This window comes from Oncorhynchus tshawytscha, linkage group LG09 (genome assembly GCF_018296145.1).
Source record: "Oncorhynchus tshawytscha isolate Ot180627B linkage group LG09, Otsh_v2.0, whole genome shotgun sequence".
NCBI classification, from domain to species: Eukaryota; Metazoa; Chordata; class Actinopteri; order Salmoniformes; family Salmonidae; genus Oncorhynchus; species Oncorhynchus tshawytscha.
Window position 1 is genome coordinate 43,525,576 of NC_056437.1, and position 19,178 is coordinate 43,544,753.

Consider the following 19,178-nt stretch of genomic DNA (forward strand, 5'->3'; position numbering starts at 1 on the left):
CCACCAAACACTGCCAAATGATTTCACCTTTCAGCGGGACAATAACCTAAAACACAAGGCCAAATCTAGACTGGGATTGCTTACCAATAAGACAGTGAATGTTCCTTAGTGGCCGAGTTATAGTTTTTCTTAAATCTGCATGAAAATCTATGGCAACACCTAAAAATGGTTGTCTAGCAATGATCAACAACCAATTTGACAGATCTTGAATAATTTTGAAAAGAATAATGGGCAAATGTTGCACGTTTGCAGGTGTGGAAAGCTCTTAGAGACTTATCCAGAAATACTCTGCAATTGCTGTCAGAGTTGATTCTTCAAAATATTGACTCAGGGGTGTGAATACTTATCTAAATTAGATATTTCTGTATTTCATTTTCCCAAAAAATTACAAACATTTAAAATAAAAAAAGTTTTACCTTTGTCATTGTGTGTAGATGGGTGAGAAAAAAATATCAACTTAATCCATTTTGAATTCAGGCTGTAACACAACAAGATGTGGAATAAGTCAGGAGGTATGAATACTTTCTGAAGGCACTGTATCTACCTCCATTACCTCGTACCCCTGCACATCGACTCAGTACTGGTACCCCGTTTATATAGCCAAGTTATTGTTACTCATTGAGTATTTATTCCTCGTGTTATATTACCTTTCTATTATCAAAAAAAATGTCTCTGCATTGTTGGGAAGGGCCCGTAAGTAAGCCTTTCACTGTTAGTCTACACCAATTTTTTACAAATAAGATATGACAAATAATATGTTATTTGATTTGAACAATAGTCCTATAAATCTACCCTAAAAATCCTCACTAATCATGGAACTGTGATGACAACGGTCCAGTCATCGTAAACCTAGCACCATCCTCCAGGTATAAACTGCTGCATATGGTCTGCATTACATAATGATATCCCAAATTATTGCACAACTTGTAATACGTTAGCCTAATATGATCCACGTTTGCTAGCGATCTTCAGGAACTACTAGTCAAACGTGACAGAGGAAAGAAAGGTAGCAATGTGATGGCATGATGCAAATGTACAGAAATGAACACTAAAGTGACAGTTATAAATGTATGTGGGTATGACTGATGGTGGCATCTGATCGTGTCTAATATTTAACATGATACAAATTGTTTTTAAAAATACAGTGAAAAGTCCAGGCATATATTTCTAGAAATCACAAACCAACTTGGTAGGTTTGTCACTATACTATATATGAATGGCTACAGAAGCCTATAGTTTGGGTCTCCAAATTTCATCCCTGCAAGTTATGAGGCTAGAGTTTCATAAACTTTACTGTGGAAAAGCTGATATGTTGATGTGGTTTAGTTTGCTGCCGTATGACTGGTTTCACATTTATCTCCAGCGATCATAAGGTAAAACATATATAAAATAATTGTCATTTAGATTTACAATCCCCTTGTCCAAACGGCTTACTCATTTACCTCGCTCTTATCAATAGCTCTTAAAAAATTCTAAATTACAGTGCATGGAGAATAGTGTTATTTCTATGGAAAAAAACAGTAAGTAGATGTTGTTCCACTTGGAATCAACATGTTGCTTGAGCTTATTCATCATTTGACCGCACATAAAAGTGTTTGAATTATGAGGGAACTAAGTCCAGTTCAGAATACGGTATATATGTAGACACACCTCCTCCAAACCTTCATTTCTGTGAGCTCCACCCCAAATGTACAGCGGGTGAATAGCATGCTATTCTAATGCTTAAGTTCAAGATCAGAATACGTGTGGAGGAGTGACTGAAATCCTGACTTTACTTGTTCAGTTGGTTTCCAGTTCCAGTGGCAGGCATGCTTTCTTTTGCAAATTACTATGAATGAACTGACTTACTGTATTTCCCAAAACTTGTCAATACTAAACATTTTATTAAGGTGTGGGACATTCATTTGTATGACGAGAAATAACTAGCAGGTCTATTACAATCCAGTATCTAGAATTTGTCTGTCCACAATTCAACCGTGGGAACATAGTGGCTCACAACACCAGGCAACAGAAAGAGATCGCCGCCACTATACGAGAGATTGTTCGTGAGGAGATTACCTATGCCCCTCAACTTACAGAGTGGATACCTGCTAAAGGGGATACCTATTCAACCAAATTGGAAAGCCTGGAGAAGACAGCCAATGCGACAGAGGTGTGACTCCATGACCTGGAAACCGCGCAAGCTAAGTTGGAAGGGATAATTAAACTCATTAAAGAGAAAAAGGAATCACTTGAAAATGATTCCCGTAAATTCAGTGTGTGGGTCACAGGGCTTGAAACTGGTTTGGAAGCGGACAACCCATCTTCCTTCAAAAGCAATCTTTTTCTATGAACTGTTCGTGCAGGAGAAGCTGGGTCCCAGCTCAAGACTTCTTCAAGAAGCACATCAAACCCAACACACAAGGGGACAAGTCAACAGATGGAACCGCATGACTGGCTCATGATTCAGGTATGCTATCCATGCGAAATCAAGCAGCCTAGCCTATGGCTATGATGCTGTCCTCAGCATAAGAAGATTATGAAGACACCTCTTATGTGTGGGTACAAAGGAAGAAAATTACTATTATTGCTAAGCATTGAACTTGTTATAATTATATTGCCTATGGTCCAGAGGCAGAGGCATAAATACCATACACCCCCCCCAAAAAGATGCTAACCTCCCCTGTTAGCATGTCTTGGAGTATGATATTTGTGCATCTGTATCTTTCTCACTCATTATTATTCGCAATTCATTCAGGACTATCCGTGATCATGGTAGCATCCACATTCATTTAGAAGTGTTTAGAAACATAGGCTATTCTTATTTACAATAAAAGTGACTCCAAAATGACAAAATACATTATTTAACATTCATTTATATTGGGCACAAAATAATCTGAAACACAACCAAAACAAACAGCAAACGCATCTGACAAGTTTGTAGTCACAAGCTTGATGTAATCATTGTATGCTAGGAATATGGGTCCAAGCACTAATCTTTTGACTACTTTAATACACATATTAGTGAATTTGTCCCAAAACTTTTGGTCCCCTAAAAGTAATTTCTAAATGGTTCACCCAATATGGATGAAAATACCCTCCAATGAATGTGGGGGGTTTGGAAGGAGACATGTTAGGATGGGGAGTTTGGGTGGGCCTACCTGTTTTTGCTTCTCTTTTATTGCCGTACCAATTTTATTATTACAAAATCCTGTTGATAAATATGATAATGTCTCTGTATGTTGCAGCCTATGGGTACATGTGGTATAAACTGTGTCAATTGACATGAATATACCTTTAAGTCTCCCTCCCCCAAAGAAAAAGCTGGTCAAAAAATGTAGTAGAAAATAATAAAGTGTAGAGAAAAAGTGCATAAAAAGGGAAATAAGTTTCATTTACGCCCGCTTAACTTGGGTCGGAATTCCCCCTTCATGCATTGGTAGTTCAATAAATAGTATTAAGCATTATTGTCTCATTTATAATTCAATATAATATGTAAGAGGGAAGCTCAGTTAGGAAGTGGTTACCCAACCATATGACCCCTGAAATCATTAGCCATGTGCAGTTTTTACTGCGGTCTTATTGTATGATGTGGTACAGACAGATTCTGATCCAAGTTTGTTTTTAAATGCTTTTGTTATCAACTGGCACAGCTTTACACAGCTACAGTAAAGAAGTAGGCTAAAGTGTATAGAAAAACAAATTCAGTAACCAGATGGTGTTCAGTAGGGCACACCGTTTATGTGCCCTATCCAACAGCTGTTTTTTGTTACTGGACAAGGTCAAGTTTTAAATCCCCATTTCACTCCTCGTATCAAAACGTGTTCTCCCTTCTAGTGCCTACTGAATACAACTTAGTTCTCAAATTGTCCACTGGCTGTAACAATAGGATTTCTCTCACAATATGTGCCTCTGACCTCTATGCAAAAGGTTTGGAGATTAAGATATAATAAAAACTAAATGAACTGGTGAGCAGTTCTCACAATGTAGGGCTAGTATTAATGAAATAAGGAGGATAATTGAGAGAGCAATTTCGTTTCAAAAGGCTTTAAAAAAAAGTCCCACAAATTGGACAGGAGGGGGAATTACACGCCTATCATAATGCATTAGGATGAGACTAGTAAAATACTTTAACAAGAGCTGACAAATAATTGAATAGCTTGTAGGTATTCTGAATGTGGACACTTTTTTTCTGTCATTAGATTTTTATTTATTTATTAGTATTTCTATTTTGACAGCAAATCCAAGATTTTACATGGATGAGACTCACAGCATGGTAATGGATTGCCATTACAGTAAGTGTTGAGGTAAAAATATTGGGAAGGCTTCCACAAATGACAGCAGAGATCCATACACAACTCTTGATTAAAAGCTGTGATGAACATAATTGATTCACGGTCCATGATGATCTTCCATCTATACTGTACGGTAGTACTTACTTACATCATTAAGCCTTATATTAGCCAATATTAAACCAACAAATATGAATAACTCCTTTGACAGGCTTTGACAGAATACAGCTATACATGTATACAGTCCATTTCCAATGAACATTGTAATGTCTTAGAATCACATTTCCTATTCACTTCCATGTGCTAGTATTTTTAGTGTGTTGGATTGATGCCCAGAGCATTGAGGAGAGGTCAGAGTGCTCAATGAGAGGAATATTTTGAGAAACACACAACTATACTGTTTGGCTAACATTGTTTACTTTGATCATCAGAGGTTATGTGAAACAGCAACTTGTGATGTAATAGTGCTACAATGTGGATTCAAAGTGCATTCAGAGTTACCGGCTTTAATTTCCAGCTAAAGTAGCTAAGTGTTTACATGCATTACATCACTACGCTTACACACCTGTTAACTGCACAAATTCTGAAGTGTCCTAATCTGCCCTGCAAAAAGACTAAAGATCTAAATAGTAAGGTTATGAATGAACCAGGGTGTAAATCACTTGAAGTGAACCTATTGTGTGCCTGTGTGTGAATGTGCCTCTATCCTGCTAAGATAATGCTTTGTCCTCTTTTTTCTGTTATACAGTAATAGCGAAGTCCCCGGTGCACTCCCATGATTTTCAATATAACCACCCCTTATCAAGTTTCTCAGCAGTCTCCTAATTGGTTTACGCAGACAAAAGTCATAATCAACGCTTTGAAGACCTATTAGGAACCATTCCATCCAGCGGTGATTGCATACTGCAATTTGATTTGTTGACAAACATTAATAATGGTCAATGGTTTATTATAAAATCATTAGCTCTCTAAAATCTCATTATAAGTAGAACGTCATCCCATAATGCGTTTATATTAATTTACTGCAAACCAGAAAGGCAGGGGCTAAAGCGACAGACAACCTTGCTCCCCTTAGCCAGCTCAAGCTGAATGGACTGGGGAAATACGGAGAATACAACGAGACAGACCATGGGTTTCAATTATAGGACAGACTTCATATCAGATTAGTGTAACAGTATCCACCGGCCCATTTTAACTGACTGAATGAGATATACAGATAACTGCCAAAAGAAAGGAAACACCAACATACACTGAGTGTACAAATCATTAAGAACACCTACTCTTTCTATGACAGACTGACCAGGTGAATCCAGGTGGAAGCTATGATCCCTTATTGTTGTCACTTGTTAAATCCACTTCCAAACAGTGTAGATGAAGGGGAGGATATAGGTTATATAAGGATTTTTAAGCCTTGAGACAATTGAGACATGGATTGTGTATGTGTGCCATTCAGAGGGTAAATGGGCAAGATAAAATATTTAAGTGCCTTTGAACGGGATATGGTAGCAGGTGCCAGGCGCACTGGTTTGAGTGTGTCAAGAACTGTTTTACACGCCCAGCAGTTTCCATGTGTTTCAATAATGTTCCACTACCCAAAGGACAGTGGATATGGTTATTTGGTTGAAGGGTTAAATTACCACAGGTCAGTGTCTGTCTATGTTGATGCTGTGTGTGTGTGTGTGTGTGTGTGTGTGTGTGCATGTGTGCGTGTTGTTTTCCCTCATAAAAGTGTGACAAACCCCAAAGATGTGGCTGTTACAACCAAGATACTTGTCTATGGCAAACGTGCGCTCACTCTCCACTCTCATCAAGCTACTCCATCCTCCTCAGAGAACTCGGTGATTGATGCAAACAAGTCCACATGAAGTGTAATGTGGAGAGCCCGTTGTTTTCGATGCTAATCTCAGTAATGTAGCCGGGACCTAACTTATCACTGGGGCTTTAAACCAGAGGTGGAAGAGATGGGATGGCTCTATTATTCATTTCTACTCACAATGTCCCAGTCACTCTCGCCCTTTAACAATCTAATAAGCCTTCTCTCACTGTGGACAGACAATTCCATAATGGCCACAGGATTCTTAGGGAGGCTGTTGGCTGTAATTGCAATGGGCCTCTGGCTTTGTTTACGCCTAACACAAATCAGCGATCGGTCGGCATCGGAGTCAATCAAAAGCTGCATTCTCCCATTGGGTGTTTATTTATATGTTTCTCATTTACTTTTCTAATGCACAGATGATCTGTCTCCGTTGTCAATGCAATCACTTTGTTGTAGAACCACACACAATAGAAGGTGGAGGGAAGTGAGTATTGTAGTTTGAAAATAGTTGATTTGATCTGTAAAGATTGTGGTTTTGTGTTCTTGTCTTGAATTTAGCATGGACTTTGGAGAAATCGCTCTGCTGTTGACCATTTACAGTCATTTCCAGGTCCTTTGTTGTCTGTGTCAGAGTATTCATGGCAAATCTGTCTTTCAGTTTAGAAAAGTTGAGGCACTTTTTGAGGCACAATGTCCTGTCTTCTGAAGCAAATCAAGAATGTGTTACTGAAAGAAAAGAAGTGGGGAAGTGAAATTGGATTTAATATGATGATGTATGTTCATCAACTCCTGTGGGATTCTTTTGTTTGCGTGATTAACTTAGAAATGTTACATTCTAGTTGATTATTGGTATGTGTTAATATCAATATGATTCAAACTGATATATAATTCACTGATACATCTTTGGTTTAAAATGTTTGTAGATGTTTAAGATATTTTTCTAATATTGGCTAGGATTTCTATTCCATCATATCATCCTTTTTTAGGAGTAACGTGAAGAGCTGAACAACCCACATGGCAGATGTAGCCACTGGCCGACCTTATCTGTGCCCTGTTTCAGGAATGGGTAGTGAGTGATGCAAAGTGCAACAGTCCAGTGGTTCTGTCTGTGCATTTCCTAATATACCTATGGACTAGGTGCACTTGAGCTTTTGAGTGTTATGTTTAATAACTAACATACAAGCTATGCGGAGTAACAAGGCACTGATCATAATAGCCTAGTGTATATCCATCCTCTTAAGAACTTGTTCTTTGAATATGTTCCCAGGTAAAAGGATCTGAGATGAAAAATTGCCTTTGGAGAATCTTGCCCTTTCCTCTCTGATTGTGCTCTATCGTTTGTTTTGAATCAGGAAATAGAACAACTTCTTGGATAAACATTAGTTAACAAATCTCTCCCCTTTTTCATGACTGCTGGCATATTTTTTTAATCAATGCTCTAAGGTGTTTTGAGCCGCTACACAAAGCCATGTGAAATGTGATAATATTTTACATAAAGCTTTCTCTTGAAAGAGTTTGTGAAGATTCACAAGCAGTCGATCCAAACCCAAACAAACTGCTCTAAACTTGGAAAATACTGATTTGTATTAAGAAAAACAACACCATTTTACAATGTCACAAATAAAGTGAATTTGTGCAGGTATTAATTTGATACAAAAACATAACAGTTAATATGTTGCAATGGTTGCAAGCAACAGTTGTGCAGCTAGAAGCTACAGTACATTGCTAACGGCTAGCGATTTAACGTACGATATTTGGGTTAAATAAGATGGAAATGGTGTCATGTTTGCTTTGGTTTGCAGACCTTAAGGTCAGTGTTGGAAAGCATTAACAAAGCTTTCTAGTGATCTTAAATGTAGACTTAAGGGGGGCAAGGAGTCCCTCCAGACCTTCCAATAATAGAATAGGGGCATACAGGCCATGCAATAGTGGCTAACTGCTTGATTTGAGTAGCTGTGCTACAGTGGCTGTGCCTAATCTTCTGAATGAACTACCAGTGTCATTGCTTAAGATACTGAACCTAATTATCTTCAAAGCTAACCACAGGGTATCTAGGCTTAGGCTATCTTGCAAGACCTATCGTCCAAACAGCAGCTGGGTGAGTGGTTGTCACACTTAAGTCACGTTGTGATAATGACAGTATAGAAGTTGAGAACTGTGTTTTCTCAGCTCTGTTAAAAGTACACTCAAGAAAGTGTGCCTCTCCCAGGTCTGTACGGGAGTTGCAGTGATGGGACAAGACTGTAACTACCAATTGGATATCATGAAATTGGGTACATGTATATACAGTACAGTATATACAATGCGTTCGGAAATTATTCATACCCCTTGACTTTATCCACATTTTGTTACGTTACAGCCTTATTCTAAAATGGATTAAATAAAAAGTGTTCCTCAGCAATCTACACACATAGCCCATAATGACAAAGTGAAAACAGGTTTTACAAATTTTAGCAAATGTATTAAACTTAAAAAACAGAAATACCTCATTTACATAAGTATTCAGACCCTTTGCCATGAGACTCAAAATTGCGCTCAATTGCATCCTGTTTCCATTGGTCATCCTTGAGATGTTTCTACAACTTGATTGGAGTCCACCTGTGGTAAATTCAATTGATTGGACATGATTTTGAAAGCCACATACTTGTCTATATAAGTCCCACAGATGACAGTGGATGTAAGAGCAAAAACCAAGCCATGAGGTTGAAGAAGTTGTCCGTAGAGCTTCTAGGCAGGATTATGTCGAGGCACAGATCTGGTAAAGCATACCAAAACACATCTCTGGAGAGACCTGAAAATAGCTGTGCAGCAACGCTCCCCATCCAACCTGACAGAACTTGAGAGAATCTGCAGAGAGGAATGGGAGAAACTCCCCAAATACAGGTGTGCCAAGTTTGTAGCGTCATACCCAAGAAGAATTGAGGTTGTAATCGCCGTCAGTGGTGCTTCAACAAAGTACTGAGTAAATGGTCTGAATACTAATGTAAATGTGATATTTCATTTTTTTTGTCTAAATTCACAAACATTTCTAAAAATCAGTTTTTGCTTTGTCATTTTGGGGTATTGTGTGTAAATTGATAAGGGAAAAAACTATTTAATCAATTTTAGAATAAGGCTGTAACATAACAAAATGTGGAAAAAGTCAAGGGGTCTGAATACTTTCCGGATGCACTGTAAATACAGAACCAGTCAAAAGTTTGTGTTACGGTTTTCTAGGTCTGAAGGAGAGTCGGACCAAAATGCAGCGTGTAGATTGCGATCCATGTTTATTCAACAAACGTAACACGAATCTAAATACAAACACTATAAAACAAATAACGTAACGAAAACCGAAACAGCCTATACTTGCGTAAACTAACACAGAGACAGGACCAAATACACTAAGGACAATCACCCACAACAAACTCAAAGAATATGGCTGCCTAAATATGGTTCCCAATCAGAGACAACGATAAACACCTGCCTCTGATTGAGAACCACTCCAGACAGCCATAGACTTTGCTAGATCACCCCACTAGCTACAATCCCAATATATACACACCACATACAAAAACCCATGCCACACCCTGGCCTGACCCAATACATGAAGATAAACACAAAATACTTCGACCAGGGCGTGACAGTTTGGGCACACCTACTTATTAATTGTCTTTTTATTTATTTTTACTATTTTCTACATTGTAGAATAATAGTGAAGACATCAACATTATGAAATAACACATGTAGTAACCAAAAAAGTGGTCAACAAATCAAAATATATTTTACATTTTAGATTCTTCAAAGTAGCCACCCTTTGCCTTGATAGCTTTGCACACTCTTGGCATTTTCTCAACCAGCTTCACCTGGAATGCTTTTCCAATAGCCTTGAAGAGTTCCCACATATGCTGAGCACTTGTTGGCTGCTTTTACTTCACTCTGCAGTCCAACTCATCCAAAAACCATCTAAATTGGGTTGAGGTCGGTTGATTGTGGAGGCCAGGTCATCTGATGCAGCACTCTATCACTCTCCTTATTGGTCAAAAAGCCATTACACAGCCTGGAGGTGTGTTTGATCATTGTCCTGTTGAAAAATAAATTATAGTCCCACAAAGTGCAAACCCGATGGGATAGCGTATCACTGCAAAATGCTGTAGCCATGCTGGTTAAGTGTGCCTTGAATTCTAAATAAATCACTGACAATGTCACCACTAAAGCACCCCCACACCATCACACCACCTCCATGCTTCACGGTGGGAACCACACATGCGGAGATCATCTGTTCACATACTCTGCATCTCACAAAGATTTCCACCGGTCTAACGTCCATTGCTCATGTTTCTTTGCCCAAGCAATTCTCTTCTTCTTATTGGGGTCCTTTAGTAGTGGTTTCTTTTCAGCAATTCGATCATGAAGGCCTGATCCTCTGAACAGTTGATGTTGAGATGGAAATGGAAATCTGTGATGCAATTTCTGAGGCTGGTAACTCTAATGAACTTGTCCTCTGCAGCGTAGGTAACTCTGGGTCTTCCTTTCCTGTGGCGGTCCTCATGAAAGTCTGTTTCATCATAGCACTTGATGGTTTATGCGACTGCACTTCAAGAAACTTTCAAAGTTCTTGACATTTTCTGGATTGACTGACCTTCATATCTTAAAGTAATGACGGACTGTCATTTCTTGTTGCTTACTTGAGCTATTCTTGTCCATAATATGGACTTGGTCTTTTACCAAATAGGGATATCTTCTGTATACCACCCCTACCTTGTCACAACACAACTGATTGGCCCAAACGCATTAGGAAAGAAATTCCAAAAATGAACTTTAACAGGCACACCTATTAATTGAAATGCATTCCAGGTGACTACCTCATGAAGCTGGTTGAGAGAATGCCAAGAGTGTGCAAAGCTGTCATCAAGGCAAAGGGTGACTACTTTGAAGAATCTCAAATATAAAATAGATTTTGATTTGTTTAACACTTTTTTGTTACTACATGATACCATATGTGTTATTTCACAGTTTTGATCTCTTTACTATTATTCTACAATGTAGAAAATAGTAAGAATACAGAAAAACCATTGAATGAGTTGGTGTTCTAAAACTTTTGACCGGTAGTGTATATAAAATAAAACAGTGTAAAATGTCCCACCAACATTAGACCAATCATGTTCTGTATATGTTTGGTGGGATGTTGATGGAATATTGCCCTAACCCTAAGAATGTTTTTGCAGCCTTCCAGTGAAACATGTCTAGAACATTAATAATAGATATTCTGAGAACATGGCAACGGTGGAAAAAGTATCTCATTGTCATACTTTAGTAAAAGTCAAGATACCTTAGTAGAAAATGACTCAAGTAAAAGTGAAAGTCACCCAATAAAATATTACTTGAGTAAAAGTCTAAAATTATTTGGTTTTAAATATACTTAAATATCAAAAGTCAATATAATTGCTAAAATATACTTAAATATCAAAAGGAAAATGAAAAATAGAAATAATTTCAAATTCCTTATTTTAAGCAAACCAGAAACCACCATTTTATTTTTTATTTACTGATAGCCAGGGACAAACAGACAAACAAAGCTTGTGTGTTTAGTGAGTCCACTCAATCAGAAGCCGTAGTGATGACCAGGGATATTCTCATGATAAGTGCGTGAATTCGACCACCTTCCTGTCCTGCTAAGCATTCATAATGTAATGAGTACTTTTGGCTGTCAGGGAAAATGTATTGAGTAAAAAGTACATGAATATCTTTAGGAATGTAATGAAGTAAAAGCAAACGTTCTCAAAAATATAAATAGTGAAGTAAAGTACAGATACCTCCAAAAACTACTCAAGTAGTACTTTAAAGTATTTTCACTTAATTAAGTGAACATTGCAACTGGGTTCTGGGTAAGTTCTGTTTGACATTAAGGGAATGTTCTCCTAACTCTAACTCTAAAACATGCTAAATTGGTTCACATTAGGTTTTTGCCCACATACTGTACATAGAATGCTCCCTTACTAACGGAAAACTGGACACAAACATCCCGGGACCATTACGGGTAGCATTACAAAAACATTATTTCTCTCTAGAATTGTTAACTGGTTTAGCAGCAAAAGGTGAAAGAGCCTTGGTTGCTAAGACAACTTATGCTGAAGCAGAAACCGCTCTGCAAACATTCATTATTGTCAATTGTACACCAGTGGTGCTGTTCTTTCTGCAGTGTTGTGGAAATAATATGAAAATGTTCAATGATAAGGAAAATAATAAAATATGAATAGGGTCGAGTCAGGCAGAGCCTATGTGCGCAGCAAATTTCAAACTCTTACAAAAGTTGCAAAAGAGAAGGAAACAGTGTTTGGAGGATATGGCTCATCTGTGTAGCAAGTTATTGGCATAATATTTTGGGAATATGTAGTCACGTTTGATGTGTTTCTCAAATCCCTCCAGACCCCCCAAAAACTGGCATGAATATTAGAACAGAAGACATGTTTTTTGCTTTGACACAAGGTTCATTTTAAGATCAACCATGAGAGACTTGACTTTACTTTCAAACTTTCGCCTACTCAAGTCCTGGATATTTCTTTGCTTACTCGGGTTAGTGTAGCTTACATACCACTACTGATATGAATGTATAAATTAAAGCCCAACAGGAGTCAGGGTAGGTAAACATAGAATGCCAGAAGGTCTAGTTGTTTTGTCACCTGGTTCAACTCATCATGGTCTTCATTGGGCCAATTAGCAAAATCACAACAATCAAGTGTGCCTGCACACGCTATTTCTCTCTAAGGCTGAAGTTTCCTACCGTTGGTGACCTCCTGTTCCAAATGAATTGCTGTGACATATGCCTTTACCATCTGTTCAATCTTAAAGTAGAATATGCTGCTGAGATACAAAAGCAGAGTAACTCTATCACAAATCTTAAGAAAGTACGCAAACTTAACATCATTATTTCATCGATTGTACTGAAAATACAGGCCTAACCATTTCCGCCCATCTTTTGGACAAGGAATTGCTGTCACGCTAAAGCCCAAATTATCTTAGGTTAACCTTGCCATCACTCACCCTGCAACCATAAAATAACACAGCAATGGTCAATAACTCAATTTCCACTTCTTCGTCTCAATCTGCGTAATGTTGATAGAAACACAAAATACAAATGTTCAATTACCTGTGCTTCCGTTTCCCATTAAAGTTAAAAGTAACAACCCAGCCCAGCACAACCTTTCCAGTCAGTCCCCTGTAAGCTGCAGTAGCAGCTGCTGGTGGGACCAGGGCTTTTGGAAAGTAATGAGATCATGCTAATGTTGTATGTGACATTTCAGCTGATTGGGAAGGGGTTATCTCCAAGTAAAGGTGTCTCTCCATTTTAGTCTCAGCCCCATTTCCCCCTCCACACACACAGAAAGAAACACACATGCACACACTCACACATGCACACACACACACACACACACACACACACACACACACACACACACACACACACACACACACACACACACACACACACACACACACACACACACACACACACACACACACACACACACACAGTCATCCACACACACACAGAGGATAAATAACTGATACTGGCAGGTTTCTTTGAATAGCAAGACTTTAGAGACTTTATGATGTCCGTTGCGCGAGCAGTGCTTATCCTACAAGACTGCTGATGTCTGGGGAAATGTGATTTTATGCTATGTGTGTTGACATTCGATAACATTTTGAGTGCCAGTGTTTCTGTAATGTGGTACCTGCTGATGTTGTGTACAAGACCCTGCTACTGTATCTCTTGAGAATTTCCCCCTCGAGTGGCTCCTGCTTTCAAATATTTAACGAACAGGTGAAGAAATGTTATGTTGTAGTGTCTGATGTATAGAGAAAAGGTACGGTCCGCACTCTCTTGCAAGAAAACATCATAAGGTTGTACAGTCTACAGGCTACCTTTGTCAATGTGGCAGACAGCTTGAACGGTTGATTTCCATGAATCTTGGATATGACACCTGTTTAACCTGGTTGCAAGTACTGTTTCATAATCAGTAGACAGTTAGAAAACTGAAGTATTGTGTACGTGCATCTGTGTATGTCAAATTCAACGGCTGCTGCTAGGAATTTGTTATGGTTCTATGTATTTTTATGTAATTATCAAGGTTTGAGTTGTTATGTGGCTTTTGGGGAGCCATTTTCGGTCAAATATAAATTATTAGTCTGGTATTGAAACTAAATTTCAATCACCTGGGGGTTTTAGTAATACCTTGTGCACCTCTGTATGCTTTCTACATTTAAACACGGATGTTTTGTGTTCTTTTTTAGGCCACAAATTTGTCACTGAAGGGGAATACGTTGATATGACAGCGATCACTAAAGAACAGTCGGGATCCTATGAATGCATCTCCTCCAATGACATCTCAGCCCCAGATGTGAGGACGGTGAAAGTCACAGTCAATTGTAAGCATAAAAACAAACAAACAGCTCAACACTCAAACAAAGCTAAATAGTCAGCTAATATGGCTCTTTTATCAGCTACATGGTTTTTCAATGCTTTGTTGACCCAAGCTTGTTTTAAGAGCTTACTGGGGTAAATAAATTCATTTAAGAAGCCTTCTGTTAGTTTAACATGCAAGCTAGCGTGTACATTGGTATCAACAGAAAACATATTGAAGGACTTCATCTATTTGAAACAGTTCAGTTTGAAGGACAGAAAATGAATGGTTATCAGGTAGGTAGACACAGCAATATGACATAATTCATAAAAGCATCATTTCAATCTTTCAAGACTGCAAAAACATTTCCAATGTGCACCATCCTGTAAGGCATACCCACATTAGGAAGACCCAATAGTGTCCATCTTGGCAGATCAGAATGTTGTTGTTGATTTCTGTAAGCAGCTGTTGCCCAGCTGTCTGTGATGATGTCATATTGCTGAGTTTACCTTTAATGATAAAAATGGATATGTACCGCTATAAAACTAATTTAATGTCATGCATCCTACAGACGCTCCCTTCATTTCGAATGCCAGGAGTACAGGTACCCCAGTGGGCCAAAAAGGGGTGCTCCAATGTGAGGCCTCTGCTGTTCCTGGGGCAGATTTTGAGTGGTACAAAGAGGACCGCAGGTAAGTCCTTAAAATATATTTTTTAAATAGTCTATGTTATAAATGTCCAATGCAGCCATTTTAATCTCAATATCAAATCATTTCTGGGTGACAATTAACCTTTTCACCTGTGAGTTCCAAATATCTCTAACGGTCGCCCCAGCGTGACTTGTTTTATGCACATGATTTCAGGACTATTAACACGCGCTGCCTGCTAATTATTTATGTTTCAACTTGTGAATTTAAAATTATTTCTAACAAAAAAATTTAATAGAATTTCATTGAGGTGCGTTCCGCCTCCTCATTAATTCACATTAAAGTAGCCAATTTCAGGGAATTTATGTTTGAACCTTTACTTAGCCGGACAAACTTCTCTCTTTGAGAGCCCAAGCACTTCCACAGAGTTTCCACATATCAAGTATGCAGATATTTGCGCAGTCTTGCACGTCTTGCACTGAAATTTTCTGGCTGGCGCCTGCATTGCCTTCGTTGTTGTCTTCCTTACAATTAATAATTTTGGACATGTGTGCGTTCCTATCAAAGTAAGTGCCTTATTTTCTGTATATCGTGTAGCACACTGTAGAATATGTATATGTGTACAGTACCAGTCAAAAGTTTGGACACACATACTCATTCAAGGGTTTTTCTTTAGTTTTACTATTTTCTACATTGTAGAATAAAAAATGCAACTAGGCAAGTCAGTAAAGAACAAATTCTTATTCACAATGACGGTCTACACCTGCCAAACCCGAGTCAATTGTCCCCTACGGGGACTCCCAATCACAGCCAGTTGTGATACAGCCTGGATTCAAACCAGGGTGTCTGTAGTGGTGCCTCTGCACTGAGATGCAGTGCCTTAGACCGCAGCGCCACTCGGGAGCCCAATAATAGTGGAGGCATCCAAACTATGAAATAACACATATGGAATCTTGTAGTAACCAAAAAAGTGTTTACAAATCTAAATATATTTGATATTTGATATTTTTCATGAAAAAAAAATATTTTTATTCTCAATTAACCGGTGGGCCTTGTTAAAAGTTAAGTTGTGGAAATTCTTTCCTTCTTAAATGCATTTGAGCCAATCACTTGTGTTGTTACAAGGTAGGGGTGGTATACAGAAGATATCCCTATTAAGTAAAAGACCAAGTCCATATTATGGCAAGAACAGCTCAAATAAGCAAAGCGAAATGAGAGCCCATCATTACTTTAACACATGAAGTATGACGACTCAGGATAAGACCCAAATGGATACAGTTCGTATAACAGATGTTTATTATAAAATAGGGGGCATGCAAACGACAGGTCAAAGGCAGGCAGAGGTCGGTAGTCCAGGGCCAGGGAGTCCTTGATGTAGGTCTCCATAGCCTTGGTCCCCAGACCCGACAGTGAATACAGTCGTCACCGGGGTGGTGTGGTGCCCAGGAGAAGAAAATCCCACAGTCATAGGGGCGATGCGGATGAAACAAAGTGGCCCGGGCCTTACTGAAAACCTCCCGGAGGTCCTGGTACTCTGCGGGAATGGTGGAGAGGTCTGAGGCTACTTCTGAGCCCACACAAAGATGTCCCGGGGCAGGCTGCGCCAACTTCAGGCAATTGGCGTGGCAGAATGGGCTCTAGGCCATGATAGCACCAGCAGTCCAGTCGATGAGCTGATTGTGTCACTAGAACCAAGTGAATCCCAATACCACGGGAACTTGGGAAGACTTAATAATCATGAACTGTATAGCCTCGCTGTGATTCCCTGACACTCGCAGGTTGATGGGAGTGGTATTGTGGGCCGCAGAGTTGATGAGTACCGGGAGAGATTTTGACTGGTTCCCCCAAAGCAGGATGGCATGCAGAGGGGTGTGAGTAAGGGGAGAAGGAAAGTTCTCCGTATGGCCCACCAGAGTACTCGCACCTACCAGTGAGCCTGATTTTTTAGTGGACAGGTAGACACGAAATGACCATTAGTCCCGGAATACAAACAACTCTTCGTATTGTCTGCATAAACGTTCAGCTGGAGACAAGCTAGCTCTGCCTATTTGCATCGGCTCAGGAAGAGGCGAATTGGCAGATTCTGGAGACTCTCGGGAGAACTCAGGTATCCTTGGATTGTCTCAGAAACGTAGACGTCGGGGATTTCCAGGATGCCTTGGAGGCAAGGTGGAATCCTTGGGTGGGCGAGGGGGACCAGAATTGGACCTCCTCTCCTTCCTACGTTCCCGTAGCCGCCCACTGATCTAGATAGTCAAGGCGATGAGCGATGAGCGATTCGACATCTGTCGGCAGTTCCCGGGCTGCTAACTGGTCCTTAACTTCCTCCGATAATCTGTGTCGGAACGTTTCGTACAGGGATTCTGGGTTGTAGGCACTCTCGGCAGCCAACATACGGAAATCCACCGCATAGTCTGCCACACCTGCAGGAGTCTTGCTGGAGCTCGAGTAACTACCGGGCAGCCTCTCTCGCAGACAACGGAGAATCTAAAACGTTCTTCACCTCAGCCACAAACTCCTCCAGACTGAAGCACACGGCAGACTGTTGTTCCCACACTGCTGTAGCCCAGGCAAGAGCCCACCTGGACATCAATGTGATAAGGTACGCTACGGCTGCGGCTCGAAGATGAGCGAACACTGAGAGAGAAACCCCCAACAGGTTCCCAATTCTCAAGCAAAGTGTTCCGGGGGAGGTAAGCGGGGTTCTTGGGAAGCCGGGGTGGCCGGGAAAGACGCACTGCTGACAGCCGGGTTACTGAGGTTACCGTTGTGATAGGCTGCCTAACAGACAACAGAATTGCTCCATCAATGTAATAAACACACAGTCATGGCATTCTGCAAAGGTCTGGAAACCTTCCATAAGACCATGAAGCAATTCCTTGTGCCTCCCAATAGTGGCGCCTTGGGAGGAGAAGGCATTGCGGAGCTGGTCCGAGTCTGCTGAGTCTGTCATGGCCAGATCGTACTATCACGACTCAGGATAAGATCCAGATGCAGACAGTTAGAATAACAGACATCTGTTGTAAAACAGGGGGGCAGGCAAATGACAGGTCAAGGGCAGGCAGAGGTTGGTTGTCCTCAGCAGAGTCCGTAAGGTACAGAGTGGCAGGCAGGCTCAGGGTCAGGCAGGATAATCAAAACCAGGAAAACTAGAAAAAGAGGGGCTCAAGAAAACAAGAGGTGAGTAATCCATGAAAGTTTCTTCAAGTGTGGTCGCAAAAACAATAAAGCACTATGATGAAACTGCCTGTCATGAGGACCGCCACAGGAATGGAACACCCAGAGTTCATTAGAGTTACCAACCTCAGAAATCGCAGCCCAAATAAATGCTTCACAGAGTTCAAGTAACAGACATTTTACAACATCAACTGTTCAGAGGAGACTGCGTGAATCAAGCCTTCATGGTTGAATTTAAGCAAAGAAACCACTACTAAAGGACATGAATAAGAAGAAGTGACTTGCTTGGGCCAAGAAACACGATCAATGAACATTAGACCGGTGGAAACTTTTGGTCCAAATTTCTGATTTTTGGTTCCAATCGCCGTGTCTTTGTAGGTGAACGGAGGATCTCCGCATGTGTAGTTCCCACCCTGAAGCATGGAGGAGGAGGTGTAGGGGTGCTTTGCTGGTGACAGTGTCAGTGATTTATTTAGAATTCAATGGACACTTTCTGCAGCGATATGTCTTCCCATCAGGTTTGCGCTGTGGGACAATCATTTGTTTTTCAACAGGACAATGACCCAACACACCTCCAGGCTGTGTAAGGGCTATTTGACCAAGAAGGAGAGTGATGAGGTGCTGCAACAGAGGACCTGGCTTCCACAATCACCCAACCTCAACCCAATTGAGATGGTTTGGGATGAGTTGGACCGCAGAGTGAAGGAAAAGCAGCCAACAAGTGCTCAGCATATGTGGGAACTCCTTCAAGACTGTTGGAAAAGCATTCCAGGTGAAGCTGGTTGAGAGAATGACAAGCGTGTGCAAATCTGTCATCAAGGCAAAGGGTGACTACTTTGAAGAATCTAAAATCTAAAATATATTTTGATTTGTTTAACACTTTTTT

General features: G+C 40.0%; 1 protein-coding gene across 2 annotated transcripts in view; it reads left to right on the plus strand.

The window, feature by feature from the left end:
* Positions 1–19,178, plus strand: part of opcml (opioid binding protein/cell adhesion molecule-like) — a 404,588-nt gene that overhangs the window by 376,231 nt on the left and 9,179 nt on the right. For both annotated transcript variants that reach the window (XM_024432025.2, XM_024432024.2), the window contains 2 exons: positions 14,359–14,493; positions 15,040–15,160. In XM_024432025.2, coding sequence (XP_024287793.1) covers positions 14,359–14,493; positions 15,040–15,160 — 256 coding nt within the window. The remainder of the gene's footprint in view (positions 1–14,358; positions 14,494–15,039; positions 15,161–19,178) is intronic.